At 40.7% G+C, this 16,152-nt stretch overlaps 1 protein-coding gene across 1 annotated transcript in view; it reads left to right on the top strand.

Moving 5' to 3' along the window:
* SBF1 (SET binding factor 1) overlaps positions 1-16,152 on the top strand; it is a gene marked incomplete in the record, with an annotated part of 3,250,730 nt that overhangs the window by 2,393,570 nt on the left and 841,008 nt on the right. The window contains 1 exon segment of the mRNA XM_044088658.1: positions 2,156-2,290. Within this exon segment, the coding sequence (XP_043944593.1) occupies positions 2,156-2,290 (135 nt within the window).

Genomic DNA, 16,152 nt, shown 5'->3' with positions numbered 1-16,152 from the left:
CGGAAGGGCTGTGGCTGACTAAGTTTGTGGATGACTGCAAACTGGGTGCTATAATAGAGTCTCCCGGCCGACATGGAGATCCTCCAGAAAGGCCTAAATGAGACTGATGCATGGTGTCAAAGCCATGGTCTCAAGCTAAATGCAAAAAAATGCGTAGTAATCCCCTTTGGAAAAAACAGAGTACCCGCAAACTACAACATAGGAGATAATCCCCTGAAATCTGAAGAAGAAATAAGGGATCTAGGGACCCAAGTAGATAGTCAGCTTTCCTTTGATAACCATGTTGCCAAAGTGGTTAGAAAATCCTTCTATGTGACCCATCTGATCACGAAAGGGTTCGAATCAAGATCTAAGGATGTAATGGTGCCCCTCTACTCTTCCCTCATCAGACCTATTATTGAGTACAATGCACCAATTGGAATGTACCTGGCTAGACATCTCCAGCAGCTGGAGAGACCACAGAGGTACCTAACAAAGGGATTACTGGCCTCGAACAGTTACCCTATGCAGCACGACTGAAAAAGCTAAGACTGTTCTCTGTTGCATACCGCTTTCTCAGAGGCGATCTCTGTCTAACGTACAGAGCCATGTCCAACCCAGAATTGTTGAACATGCCACATCTTAGCAAAACCAAATCTACTCGAGCTACACACTCTAGGGATATAAACCTCAACACAACAATGAATAGAATATGCTGGAGGGATAGATTCCCTTCGCAGAGACTTCCCTTACTATGGAACAGGGTCCCAATCTACATAAGACAGAGCCCCTCACTATCACTCTTCAAGAGGAACCTTGACGAGTGGATGGGTAACAAAAAGTTCACACCGGGGATCACACCAACAGCACTACTAGATGGGGACCAAGGGTACTAGCTGCTAGTACAAGGGTCTAGGGAACTACTAAAGGGGCGGTGAATAACGGACAACGTGGCTGGGCTAATATATGCCTTCGGGCAGATAGCCCAGTACCAACCTATGAACCTATACATTCCTCCAGCTGTAGCCAAGTGCCTCTAATCTTTTTAGCCATGCCATCTCAAACTTCCTGCTCCTTGGCTGTGCCGGTTCTGACTTCATGCCCTTTAGACATAACACTTCTGGCACCATGTTGCTCGTTCTTTTCTAAGTAATAATAATAAGAAAGCTTGTGGTTTTGTTCAAATGCTTCAATATATAGAAACACATCAGGATCGATAGCAGCATCTTTAAATAAGAACAAACTAACTAACTAACTAACGGACAGAGCTTACATACATGTTCACATCTCAACAGCTAACTCCAAAATGGCAGTCAGGCTCGCACATGCTCAGTAATTATATTCTAGTGAAAGCCCTTAGATAGCTTCTTAAAGGTATATACACACTCATTAATCTACAACATTATTTAAGACAAGTACACAATTTTTTTTCTTAAACAATGTCATTGTATAATACCTGTAACCGACTCATTGGTGTGGGTATATGAAAATTTACCCACAGTTGGCTTTGCTTAATCAATCGGGCTTCACCTTTATTATCAAACCAAGCCAACTGAGGTAAGTCCTCAATATACCCACACCCACTCATCGGTTGCTGTATATTATTACTTCTGCTTTTACTTTCACTGTATGTTGCTTATGCTCAGTGGCTCATATTTTAATTGAAGACCGTCCTTGGAGCAGACTACCTGCCCAGTTAACAGAGTTTAATAAACTAAGAACCTACTGCTACCAGTCTAATGTGAAGTGACTGCTGTTACAGAATGGTCTGTCTTGTATATCTCAGTCTCAACTTTTTTTTTCTAAATCTTGTATGTTTTTAAATGGTGAAGCTTTTTTTCCCCTCGGTCCTCCTTTGAAAATACTGTTTACTCATCAGGAGTATGAGATGAACAGAAATGGTAAATAAATCCAAGTAAAATAAATTAAATTATATGATATGTACTGATGCAGCATTTACTGACATTTGGTTCCATAAACAAGTATTGTTTTTATAGCAAGTACCTGACGTTAATTTGTTTCAATTGATTATCGGACATGGTGTGTGTTGTAAGTCTTTGTTTTATGATTGGATATTTTGAGTCATTGGTATGCTAGTAGGTGTTCTTGAATTTTGTATTTATAGTAACCAGTGATAATAAGATGCAATTTTTTTTGTTTGTGTGTATGTTCACAGTTCAATCCCAAACAGATTCTACCAGCTTAGAGCAGGAAAAGTTCTTCCAAGCTATTGTAAACTCCATGCCTCACCACTCTGACATCAGTGGACGCAACACACTTGGCGGTTTCACTGCACACATGACCAGCACAGGTAAGTTGCGTTACATTTGTCTGTTAAAGTTATTACTCATACAAAGTAGTCTGTATAATGTCATTTGTGTCTTTCTGCATCCCTGGGAGGGATACATGGTCTCCAAAATATTTGAGAACAAATAATTGCACATTTCTGATGTTTATGAAATGTTTCAATGCCTGCAATTTTTGCAGACAGTTCCTGTTGTCCAGCTTCCCTAACATGTGGTGCTCTGACTCCAAAATTAAGAATGTGAGAGTAGTGTACATGCAAGCAGTGTGGGGAGCCAGGATTCGTTACAATATATTCAGATACAGTGTTGCCCCCTGCAGATACTGCTGCTAGCCAGATTTGTTTCAGCTATGCTTCCTGTGATAATCCAGGTCATTGGCTGTGTGACATTTCTATATTTTTCTTGGTAGTTTCTGTGAGGTGAATGTATGACTTGAATGAAGGGTGAGTGCAAAACCTTTTATGTTTTAATTGAAGAGAAGTCACTGAAAACTAGAATTTATTTTCCTTTTCGCAAAATATTTAGTGAGAAGTCATAATATGAAATTAGTCAGGTTTCTATACTTTTAAAGTCTGTTTTTTTAAATAACTTGTATAAGTGATTGTATGAAATTAAGTTCCTTAAGGAATAAATGCATCTACTGTATTATGATTTTCAGTGTTAATGTTTATTTTAGAATAGAGAAGAACCAGCAAATGGTTGAGAAAGTCAGAGTTGTAGTTTTTTTTTTTTTTTGCAGATTGTTCTGTCACTGTCTTTAACCCATAAGGAAACCTCATCTCAGAAGGCCATACTCTGTCCAGTTCAGGGTCTAAAACCTGGAGTAAATTTCCCATTTCAGTGAAGTATATCAGATTTCATGCTCATTTTAAGGGGAAACGTCTTCCATACTGCAGAACTCTGCCTGTCACAGTAATACTGACTAAGCCAGACTGTGTCTGTTTCCAGAGGTTAAACAGTTAGTGATCCAGTAAAATTCCTGTTTTTCTATAAATGCAGATAGAATATGTTTTACATTGTCTAACAGATTTAAAAAACATTAAATTTAAATTGATGTATCTTTCCCTTTGCTAAAATGTGTTTATATAAAGCATTGCATTGTAGCTTCCTTTTTATATCAGAAATATGTTCTCTGATTCTGTCTTTAAGTTTCTTATTAACCATTACCTACATACAAGTTTAAATGAATACAGATATAAAAACTATGTATAAGGGTGGAACAATTGCTAAGTCCAGACATTAAAGAAATCCTAGTGCCTTCTTTACTATCCCTGGCACACTTACAAGGTCTTTTATCACTAGAGAAATAAGGACGAGTCGTATTCCTCATCTCAGTGACATTAGCTTTACAAAACTTATCTACCTTAGAGGCAGGATAACCCCTGTCAATAAGCTTATGATGGAGGTCATCTAGAGCTTGCTCAAAGGTAGAATCATTAGTGTGGCTTCTAGACATTCTTGGCAACTGTCGTTTTATAATATTAGGGTAGATGTAACCGGGATGCATACTACTGCAATGTAAAGGTCCATTACATCAAGTCCAGTATAATTCTTTGTTACCTGATAAGTAATAATCAGAAGTTTATATAACATTAAGCAGAGTAAAAACACTGTCCAAAGTCTCTTAAATCTTTTCTCATCCAAATGTTGTTGCTATTTTAACATAGTAGTTGTTTCAGATTGGATGAATTTTTAAGGAAAAATCAAGGATTAGTTAGCTGAAAATTAGTTCATTAAGCCCATCATAGAACTATATTATCCAGTGCTACCTGTATATGTCACAAAGCTGTTTACTATGTCTGTTGTATTTGTGGCTTCTAGACATTCTTGGCAACTGTCCTTTTATAATATTAGGGTAGATGTAACCGGGATGCATACTACTGCAATGTAAAAGTCCATTCTTCCAACAAGACTTTCTAAATAGGGCAGTATCCATAGTGCCATCAGTATTCAAAGAAAGGTTGAGATCAAGAAAGTCAGTGGTTTTATGGGAGTAATGTAGAGTAAATCTCAAAAATTATGTACTCCCTTCTAGATACCATATAAAATCCTGAGTGTATCAGTATTACCATCCCATAAAAGAAAGATATCCAAGAATCTGCCATAATATTCAAGATGCAATTTAAAGCCATTGTCCGATAGTACATACTCTTCTTCCCACTGTGCCATAACCATATCACCGTAACTGTTGACGCATATAGTTCCCATGGCAATCCCTAAGAAAAAAGTTTTCGTCAAAGACAGAAACATTGATGTTATGTTGTCCTATCTCGCCGTCATTCTTACATGGATGGATTCGGAGCCGATCCTCAGCTCTAACTCAGCCGAATACACATCTGAAGGTATCAAACTTGGCTCGTGGCAGGTAGGTATCCCATGATGCAGTGGTGCAACTCTCCAGATCTCGTTTGCCGTTTTACAAGGTTGGATGTGCTCTTTTTGGCCATGGCTAAGTTTTTGTCTCTTTCACTTTACTAGATTAAACTCTGTTTTTTCATTAGAAGTGTTTTTGTGTGGTTAGGATAATTAGATTTAGCATGTAGCTTATTTTATCTCCTTTCCACTGTTGTGCTGTTGTTTGGCCATCGTTTTCGCAGGCCTACTTGTATCCCATTGTTTTTTTGTAATGGTGGTTGTTAGATTACCTGTAGTGTTGTGTGCTGTTTTAGTCTTCTCTTGTAGTTAGTTAGTTGTTTTTTTTTTTTTTTTTTTTATCACGTTTAAATTGGAGAGCTAATTGCCTGTTTTAGTTAGAGAGCTTGTAGCGTTGTTCTTAGTGTGTTCTATCCTTTGATATCTAGGCCCATTTAAGTTAGAGGTCCTAGGGCTCGCCTTAGTCAGAACAAGTTAGTTTCAAATATATCTTGAACTTTTCTTAGATATGCAGTGTTTGTTAGCTTAGTGTGTGTTATTTATCTAGCAGTGTTCTTAGTTTGTTATTTGTAATCCTTTTGGGAACTACTTTATTCTACCATGTCTAAAGACACTAGGGAGTAAGAGCATAAGCCATCGGGCTTTAAAAAATGTCAGAAATGTACCCAGAAAATGTCGATTACTGACAGACATGTCATTTGCATATATTGTCTAAGGGGGCTATACATCTACAGGAGAATTGTACTTTCTATCATTCCTTTAGTGCACGAGTCTTACAGAAGAGGAGAAACAAATTGATTAAGGGGCTCTTAGAGCCATCCTTTGAGGAAGCTGTGCAGAGTGCTTCTTCTTCATCCTCTTCTTCTAAGAGCGACAAACCATCCAAAAGGCTATCTCCTGTCTCTTTGGCTCTGTCTGAACCCCCAGAAAAATTTCAAAACTTTCTAAGCCATCTACCGCCTCGTCTCCACAGGCCTCAGAACCGACGGAGGTCATCATTATTGACAAGCATAGTTCTTCGGCCCCAAGGTCTTCGGAGCCGCAGAGGCAGTCCATTGACATTCCACCGGTCTCCCCTACCTTGAGATCTCCCATTTTGGGGAGATTTCATTCACCTTCTGTATCCTCCAGGTCCACTAGGAGCCTATCTGATGATGATGATGTGTAGTGGGTGGTGCGCAGACTCTTGAAGTCTCCGGTACTAGCTAAATTGTTCTCGGCTCTGACCCATCAGGTCTCAGAGACTTCCAAGACTCTTGCATCCACAGTTGTTCCTCCTCTGAGCCAAGCTGGATCTACCGAGCTGGAGTGCCTGGTACCGCTTACTGTAGAACCATCGGTTCCAGGACTACCTTCGGAGAGGACAGAACCGATATCTGCTCTGACACTCTCTGCACAGTCTGGGTTGTCTGGGAGCCGGGGTTCTCCAGCTGGCTTTGAGGGGGATGCTTGGACCCAAACATCTTTGGTTCTGAGACTGCCCCTCGATGCGTCTGCTCGGGTGAACTTGGCTCCTACATCGACCTCAGAGCCAGTCTCTCTGGGGCTGGGGGTGTCCTCTGTCTTGTCGGAACCGGTGGGATCTGCTTTCGAGCTGATTAGGAGTGTCTGTCCCCTTCTGCAGCTCTACATAGGGATACCAGCATTCTTCCCCCAAGGCACCGGCTACTGTCTCGGCACCACCCCATTCACAGGATAGCAGAGATCCAGAGCCTCAGGATCCCCCATTGGGCAAAACCCTCTCTTCCAATGCCTCCCCAGAATATCCTTCTGAGGAGCCCCCCTCGAAAGAGGACATGCAAGAGAAAGCATATAGACTCCCCTGATGAGTCCGTCACATCAGACACTGATCTCGAGGAGTCAGAAGGGTCCCCACGGTCGTCTTCTGATGATATCTCATTTGCAGATATCCTGGAGATCCTAAAGCAGAGAGGCGGCTGGAAAACCATGACCTCTTCTGATGAGGAGTCGGTGTACCTGAAGGCCTTTCTATCTCAACCTTCAGCCTCCTGGGTGTCTCTGCCTTTTGATGAATGCATGGACTTAGTCGGAAGCCATGGGAGTCGCCTGACACTATGGAACCAGTCCCTTGGAGGCCAAACAAGTTTTTGTCAGCCCCTACTGGAAGGGATTTTCACACAAAGGATGTACCTGTAGATGCTATGGTGGTGGCAGCAGCCACCAAGAAGGAACTTTCTGAGACCTCCTCATCTGTTACTCCTCCAAAGATTCTCAAATGATGGACAGATACGGGAAGCTTGTCTTTTCGTCAGTGACTTTTACACTCTGATCGCTGAACTATCTCACACCTTTACAAGGCTGCAAAGAGATCTCCTGAAAGAACTAGTAGATACTCTACAAGATTCATTAGTTGCGAGGGTGAATGAGAAAGTCTCCTCCCAGCTATCCACCTTAAATTTTATCATCAACTCCTCCATGAGACTGATATCTTATGCAGCGGATGGAGCGAGTAGGGCAGTGGGTTCAAGCGTTTCCTTGAGGAGACACTCCTGGATGCGCTTGTGTAATTTTGCAGAATGTTTTAAGTCTATCTTTACTAATACCCCCTTTGATGGTTCCTCACTGTTTGGACCCAAATAAAAGGCACACTCACCAGGTGCGAGCAGGAAGAGAAAACTCTGTCTGCTGTTGGAGTATGTTTTTCTGTACCTTCAAGACCTTACCCTAAAGGCCAGAAGAGTGGAAAAATGTGGTTTAAAGGATCCCAAGGAGCTTTCAAGATGCATGAGGTGAATCCTTCCCCAGGGGCAGAGGGGGAGGCTACAGTGGTAGATGTCCTAGAGGCAGAGGGGGTCCGCAAAACCAGGATGACAGTATTTTCTTTTGCCGAACATCCCTATCAGTGCTACTGAAAGGAGGCCTGGCTGTTCTACTCTGGAGGCAGTTGGGGGACGTTTGTCTTTGTACCCAGAAGCCTGGCAAAGTTTCACAAAATACAAGTGAGTACAAAGCATAATATCCAGAGGATATTCCATTCCCTTTTGCCACCCTCTCCCACAAGTCAAAACAATCCTGGATGTTCCACCCAATCTAAGGGAGCAAGCAACTATGGAAATCCAAAAGTTGCTGAACAAAAGTCATCCAAGAAGTCCCCGCAAATCAAATAGGATTCAGAACCTACTCAAGGTTCTTTTTGGTGCCAAAAAGAACAGGGGACTGGTGACCCATATAGGATCTCAGCAAGTTAAATAAATCTGTCAAAAAGTCAAAGTTCCGAATGGTGACATTGCAGTCAATACTTCCCTTCTTAGGGAAAGGCAATTGGATGTGCTCACTACACCTCCAAGATGCATACTACCACATAAAAATGGACAGACCATCAAGGAATCACTTATGCTTATGGCTAGGAGCCAGTCATTATCAGTTCTGAGCTCTGCCTTTTGGTCTCACTACAGCCCCCAGAGTGTTCACCAAATGCATGGCAGTAGTAACGGCTCACTTGAGACATCTTGGATTCCAAGTGTTTCTGTATCTGGATGACTGGCTAATAACTGCCATCACCAAGCATCTACTCCAACAAGCCAGGGATGCAACATTGGAAATCTGTGCTCAGTTAGGCATAACAGCCAATTTACAAAAATCTGCTTTGCTGCCCTGTCAACATATTGCTTTTATAGGCACAAATCTAGACACTGTTTCCTTCAGTTGACAGAATTTCAGCCCTCAGACAGCAAATACTGTACCTTCTTCCAAAAGACAAGGTAAAGGCAAAGGTAGTTCTGTAACTCCTAGGGACAATGGTTTCAACCATAACATTGGTTCCTCTCACCAGGATGCATATGAGAATCCTTCAATGGCTCCTGTTCTCACAGTGGTTGCTTCAAGAACTTCCTATGTCCCACCTGATCAGAATAACAGAGTCATGCAAAAAGGACCTATGATGGTGGATCCAGTCTAACCATGTGACTATGGGGAGATCCTTTATTCAACAATAACCTGTTGCTACAGTGACCACGGACGCTTCCAAGATGGGGGGGGCATTATCTGGGAAGGACGGTCCACGTTATATGGCAGGACCAGAAGGCCCACTTGCATATCAGTATTCTAGAGATGAGAGCAATGCTTCTGACATTGCAAGCACTCCATAACTCTCTTCCACTGGGGACGATTGCTATACTATCAGACAATATGTTGGGGGTTTAGTACATAAACAAACAAGGAGGAACCAAATCATACCCACTGTGTCACGAGGCTCAAAGTTTGGCAATGGGCAATTTTTTCCCAATGCTTTCTAGTAGTAATGCACATTCCAGGAAAACCAATGTGATAGCCGACAACCTGAGCAGGGCAATATTAATGCCTCACGAGTAGTCTCTGAACCAGGAGTAACGGAAGAGATTTTCCGGAAATGGGGTTAGCCTTGCTGCGATCTTTTTGCTACTCCCATGAATGCCAAGTGCAGCAGCTACTTTGCCCTAATTCCCCCACTGGGGGAGACACCAAGAGATGCACTTGTACACTATTGGCCCCTGGGACTTCTTTATGCCTTTCCTTCATTTCCCCTCATACCCAAAGTCATTCAAAAAGTAAAATCCTTAGGAAGCAGGATGATTCTCGTTGCCCCATATTGACCTTTGCAGATTTGGTTCCCCTTCCTCTGGCCTCATCTTCAGGAGAAGCCTTGGGCTCTGGAACCAGTTCCAGACCTTCTAACACATATGTCAGGCACATTTCATCCTTCTCTCCACACCCTCAGCTTGACAGCATGGCTGCTCCACTTCCCAATTTAGTCAGGCTTCAAAACTTCACTCCAGCAATCAAACACATTTTTTAATGGAAAACTATATACTAGCAAGTGGAAAAGACTTTCTCACTGGTCGCAGAATAGAAACATTGACACTTTTTCTGTGCCTATTAGTCCATTTTAGAATTTCTGGCAGAACTCTTTCAGCACGGCTCAGCTGCAGCAACTATTAGGGTCCAGCTGGGTGCGATTTCGAATTTCCACATTGGTGACCTTTCTTCTAAATTAATGTCACACAGGTTGTGTAAAACATTTTTAAAAGGCGCTTCCTTGTTGAGACCTCCTTTTAAGGAACCACTTCCTCCTTGGGATTTAAATTTTGTCCTATCTCAACTTACATTGACACCGTTAGAGCCTTCTTCATCTTGTGGCCTCAAATTTCTTTCCTGGAAGACCATTTTTCTAGTAGCCGTAACATCTGCCAAAAGAGTCTCAGAGTTGCAAGCACTGTCAATCAGACCTCCATATCTGATCTTTCATAGGGATAGGGTATTGTTACGAACTAATCCATCCTTTATACGTAAGGTTTGCTCTCAATCCAATATCAACCAATCCATTGAGCTCCTGGTGTTTTTCCCAACCATAGTAGCAAGGCAGAGTATAAACTCCATCAGTTGGACGTGCATAGACAGCTCAGATTCTGTTTGCATAGAACTAAAGATTTCAGGAAAATCTGATCAATTATTCATCTCCTTCTCTGAAGCAAAGAAGGGTAAGCCAGTTTTTAAAGTCACCCTTTCAAATTGGCTCTCAAATTGTATCACCTTTATCTATAACTCTAATAATAGGGAACTGCCATTCAGAATTAGAGTCACTCAACCAGAGCATTAGCTACATCATCTGCTTTTCAGGCCAGAATGTCTGTGGACAGTATTTGTGCTGTAGCTACGTGAGCCAATCCTTATACATTTATCACTCATTACAAAGTGGATTTGGCCTCCCAGGACAGGGCCTTCTTTGGTTCCACTGTGCTCAAAGGTGTACTCTCCTGAGCCACTGTCTCATCCATGTAAGAATGAGAGCGAGATAGGGCAACATAACATAAAGAAGTTATGTACTCACCATAGCATTCCATGTTTGTGGTCCATCTTGCCATTCATTCTTACGACCCCTCCCTCCTTCCCCTGTCCAAGGACTCCTAGAGGACCTGGGGGCGATCTTTCCTCTTTGTATGAGCTCCTTGACTCGGTTTGTTTCTCCTTGACATGGGGTTTTATATATATATATATATATATATATATATATATATATATATATATTTATTTATTTATGTATATATGTATATATGTATTACTTATTAGTATGTTAGCAGTAAACAAGTTCTGGAGAGTTGCACCACTGCATCATGGGATACCTACCTACCACAGGCCAAGTTTGTGACTTTCAGCTGTGTATTCAGCCAAGTTGGAGCCGAGGATCCGAACCCATGCATGTAAGAATGAATGGCAAGATGGACAACAAACATGGAACGTTATGGTGAATACCTAACTTGTTTTTTGTTTTTTTTTTCAAGTGTAAGCTCTAGCAAAGAACAGATAACAGTGATGGAGCCATGGAAATAATTACTATGGTGGGAGAGAAACAGTCTAGTAAAATCAATTCCATCAACGTTGGGTATAACCGTAAACAATTTGCAGACATCTAAAGTAACTAATATATAGCCAGAAACATTGCCCAAACTCTTAACACACTCAGAGAGATGTTGAAAAATGTTCAATGTCCCTCAGTAATGCAGGAGCATTATCCAACATGGGTTTGTTTGCTTCCCACATAAACTGATAAAGGCTGCATTAACAATTCTTGGCCCGATACTACAGGCCACATAGGAGGTTGATACAGACTTTTGTGGATTTTGGGGAGGCCATACAAAACCAGTACAACCAGTTTATCCACCAGGAAATATTTATATAAATCATAATTAATAAGACCTATCGTAAACAGGTCATATAACACATTATGAACTCTCTGCACAAAATTGCTAATTTCAGACTTGCTCAACTTGCAATATGTATCTACATCAGAATAAAGTTTAACCATACTTTCATAGTATTGAGTTCTAGCCACTACAACAACGCGCACCCCCCCCTTTTATCAGCTGGTCGTATGTGTATATTCCGGTTCTTCTTCTTCAAGTCAGTCAAAGCTCTCCATTCCTTGAACGATAAATTAAAAAAAAATTTGTTATGATAGTTCGAGCTGAGGGTGTTAATACTATCAAACAACTCAGTTTCACACATTCTTAAAAAAGTTTCAAGTGAAACATTAAGAAGGGGATTAAATGTATTGTTTTTTTTAAAAAACTGGAGCAGTAGCATTAATTTCAAATGATCCAGGCAGCAAGCAGCTGAGCATAACTTTACGAGCAAACAACTTTAGATCAGGAATAACATCATTTAGTGCAAAGCGTTGGGCAGGAACAAATGACAAACCTGTGTTAAGAGCAGACATTTGCTTGTGTGTAAGCTGGATAGAAGAAATATTGTACATTATGTCTCTGTCACCCGACTCCAGCCAGTCTTGGATTTGATGATCGGTACATGCTCCATTGATGCCTTCCATTTCCTTCTCCCTCTGCTTAACAAACGTCCCATCCTGTGAGTATTCAAACCTCTCATGGAAACTGGAAGTGCAGGATGCAAAGCCTGTGGAAAAGAAGATGAAGTAGATGCAATAGACTCCTTATGGTGAGCTCCAGCATCCATACAATTGCTAGTATACACCTCCATATCATTGGGGTGAATCACCTTGTTAGTAGAGCTATTCATAGTAAGAGTGCTAGTAATAGAAGTTAAAATCTTAGATCCTGTTGTAGGATCTCTGGTGGCCGGAGCAGTAGTATTTGAATTTCCCTGTGGGCAGACAGAAATATTACCTCTAGTAAAGTCATTAAAGTCCCATTGCAATTTCTTGTGTGTTTGTTGGCATAGTTTGCTTGTTGTCTTATAACAAGATGTTATTACAGGTCTCATTGATCTTCAACAAACAGATCTCAGGTGCATATGAGCTCTTGAGTTCCTTAAACAGCCCTTCTGTTTGAAAAATCATTCTCTAAGGGCTTAAAGAACTCTGTAAGTAGGCGAATATAACTGAAGCTAAGTTCAAGATCAAAGGCTTGCCAACAGCTTAGCAAATTGGGAAACAATTCACCATAGGTGGGCATTTTGAGAATACAAAGTCCTTTAGGGACAGCCCTATGGTAAAAGCATACAGAGAATCAGGAATTAATGGCAGTGTCCCTTTAAAACCAGCTCTGCTAGCATGGAAGCTGGTTCATTGAATTATTATTTGAATTGTTTTATTGGTTGTTTTTTGTCTTGATTTTAATATTTAATTGTTTGGATTTTACTTTTGTCCTGAAGAAGTGGCATAATCCATGAAAGTGCTCACCTGAATAATCTTCTTGGATATATTCTGTCGTGATGGTCTAATCTTCTATTTTTCAAGTTTTATGCTATGTTGGACTGACCTCTAACTGTGATGTTTGTCTTTGTTGCTGTGCTTATTTTGCGGCTACATCTCATTGGTACATGCCAGAAGGTTTTAGCGTTAAATTAGATTACAGTCCGTCTCGTGACAATAGGCAACATTCAGACTGCTATAACAGACTTGTTAAAATTGATGGGAACCCTGTGCTATGCCTTGATTTATCTGCTAATGTGAGTACTAATATGATGGAAGAGACTGTTTGCAGTATGAATGTTTTCCTTACTGAGCTGAGAGACATTGAAAATAAGCTGTATAAATTAAAACGGATGCAGTGGCAGCAGCTTCACTTTGAGGCTTGCCTTCACCATAGGGTTGTCTTGATTTTAATATCTAATTGTTTGGATTTTACTTTGGTCTTCTGTTTTATGGTCTGAAGAAGCGGCATAGTCTGTGAAAGTGATCACCTCAATAAACCTCTCGGATATATTCTGCCGTGGTGGTCTGAACTTCTGTTTTTCAAGTTTTATGCTGTGTTGGCCTGACCTTTAACTAAGGTTTGCCTTCTTTGTTGCTATGAATTTCTGATTTCCTATCCATTGCTCAGGGTTATTCTTAGAGGATTAGGGGTAGACTCTACTTCACATGGTGGGGGAGCGTGTTCCAGAGAGAGCATGGGATCCTCTGAGAGATGCAGCTTTATCACCATCATGTCTATTTATGTTGCAAGCATTATTTAAGTCCTTGGATCTAGTGGCTGTGATGCTGTTCGTTTTGTGGATGTGCAAAATATCCTTTAGAGCTGTATCCAAGGATGCCTTTTATGCCAGGCATAGATTACCTCTCAGTAACCTGTACGAGACTGAGTATAGAGAGAGGGCTTTAAGGTAATCATATGGCCCAATGTCCTTGTACACTGGATTCTCCTGGCAAGGAGCCTTCGTGTTCCACACAGGCAAACCATTCAGTAAAAACTGCAAGAAAGCACAGGCCTTGCAAAGTCTTTACTGTGTAAAGCAGTAGAAGCTTGTGGGATATAGGCAAATTGACTAGTTAAGGGCATACATGTGTTTCAGCTGGGTCTATATTACTTTATTAAAACCAAACATCGGTCAATTGGGCGTTCATCGAAGACAAATAAAAAAAATGGCTGTTCATCGAATGTTCACATCAGTGAACATTTTTCCCAGGGAAGTGAGTTAGTTGGCCAACATATGGAAATTTGCCCTTTTCCCTACTGTAGTGCAATCTTGGAATTAGTATATATAAGTAAGGGGGGGGTGCAGCCTCCCACTTTGGTAGGTTTAATATACTGCGGTGTGTGTGTCATTCAGTATGTTGGGCAACTAACTCAATTTCATGAGAAACATGTTCACTGAATGGCTGTTCGCTGAAGTTGGGTTTTGACAAAGTAATATAGACCCATTTCTGCTACATGGCTTCTGTGCGACTTTTTTACCCTTTGCTTTAGATATTACTTGGGATATCTTGCAGGCACCCTAATGTTTATGGACATCAGGCTCGATATTAAGGTCTGCATTTCTATAATGTAGCCAAACAGTCCACTTATGCTGTACTGACAAGGTGAAAAAAAGGCCAAAACATACATGTCTGCAGCTAATGGAGTTTGCCTTTATTGGCCTGAATGTACCCATAAAGACTTACAAAGTAAATCACCGTGGGCAATTGGGTTTATTCATAAGGATGTAAATACACTTTCAGTGCAGCAGCAACAGAAGATGCAATAGTTTCCCATGCATGGTAGGAGAGAAAGACGACTGCTTTGTGTATTTTGATTCACGTATTTGCTTATTAAGGTTTGTCAGACATTTTGCTATGCTCAAGTCAATGACTGATAAAGTTGTGGCCTATTTAGATATGGTACATATCCTTTACATATGTAACTTTGTTTCTACATACAGGATGCTTCATTAAACTATACTCTTACAGTTTGCCTCCCCGACTGCACTACTTTAGGGATGACGCTGACTACTTGGTTAGTTATGCTCAAAAGGACAAAAAAATGGTATGTACAGAATTTTCATTGTCAGTCAAAGCACTTGTTTTGCTTAGTGAAGGACTCTGGTGATCTTGCTGCCAGATTGCCAGCTGGACTTATGAAGCTCGCCTCTAACATTGCACTTTGCTGCAAGAGGAAGATAGGGTAGGCTCATCCCTGGTACTGCCAAACCCCGTCCTATCAGAAGAATGCCAGCTTCCCCTACTAGTTTCATTGGAGTATTAGTGCATAGTGTTTCTGCTTTTAGTTCCTGGCTTAAAGTTCACACCTTTGCAGTACATCACAGGTTTGCTTAGCAGGGGTGTACCAAAGGGCTTTTTTCTTAACTTGTTCCTTCCTACATTCAGTGTATTAGTTTGGAATGTTTTTCAGATTGTATCCTACTGAATAAAATTGCTTTGAAGAAGGTAGGTGAGTTACAGAAATATCCTACAGCATTACTAGTTGCTTGAGGAGACCTGATACTTTGCATGCTTTTGACTAGTTATCGCTCCCTTGGAAGGAGGATGACCTTAGCTTAACTAACCTTTTGCACAAATAACAGTCCATATTGATTAATCATACTGAGATAGGAAATGGACTGTTGTATATCTCTTAACCATTGGAGATGATGCCTTGGCTATAAGGGACAAGATTCCTGAATGTTTTGCTGCAGTAGCACAGTGAGCACTGTACTGGCCTTGCAGCCCATTTGTGCTGAAATTAGGGCCACTGTTGACTGATTTTCTTCTTTGTGGAATTAGCAACCTAATCCCATCAATTCTTCTGCTTTGGAGACTGACGTCATTTTGTTTCGTAGAAGAAGGTTACTTTGAGAGGTTTGAATGAGGACAGATTTGAAAGTTACCTCAATTAATATATCAATGAATTTATTTAGTTGTAATTTGAGTGTCAGTTTCAACACATGAACTTTTACCAAGTTTATCAGTGCCATTCTTGTACTTAAACATATACCCAGAGTATTTGTACTTTTTTGCTGGGAACTAAAAAAAAAATGACACTGCACAAGTAACACAGACATCAAACATTAGGTCATATCTCCATATCAGTTGAATGGATACTTTTTGTTAGTCATGTTGCACCAAATTATATTTCTAATGAAAATAAAGTACAGTTTTCAAACCATTGAAGTTTAGTAAGTAAGACTTTTCATATGTCTTATTTTGGGCTGTGTTTCCTGCTGTTGAAAACAGTTTAAAGTGAAGATGTGAAATGAAATGTTGTAACCCACTTTTTTATGAATCATAGCAAATTCTACAATAATGCAACAGATTAACAATGTTATG

Source organism: Protopterus annectens, chromosome 11.part0 (genome assembly GCF_019279795.1).
Source record: "Protopterus annectens isolate FY-2018-M chromosome 11.part0, PAN1.0, whole genome shotgun sequence".
NCBI lineage: Eukaryota > Metazoa > Chordata > Ceratodontiformes > Protopteridae > Protopterus > Protopterus annectens.
This window is presented reverse-complemented; position numbering and strand designations above follow the sequence as displayed.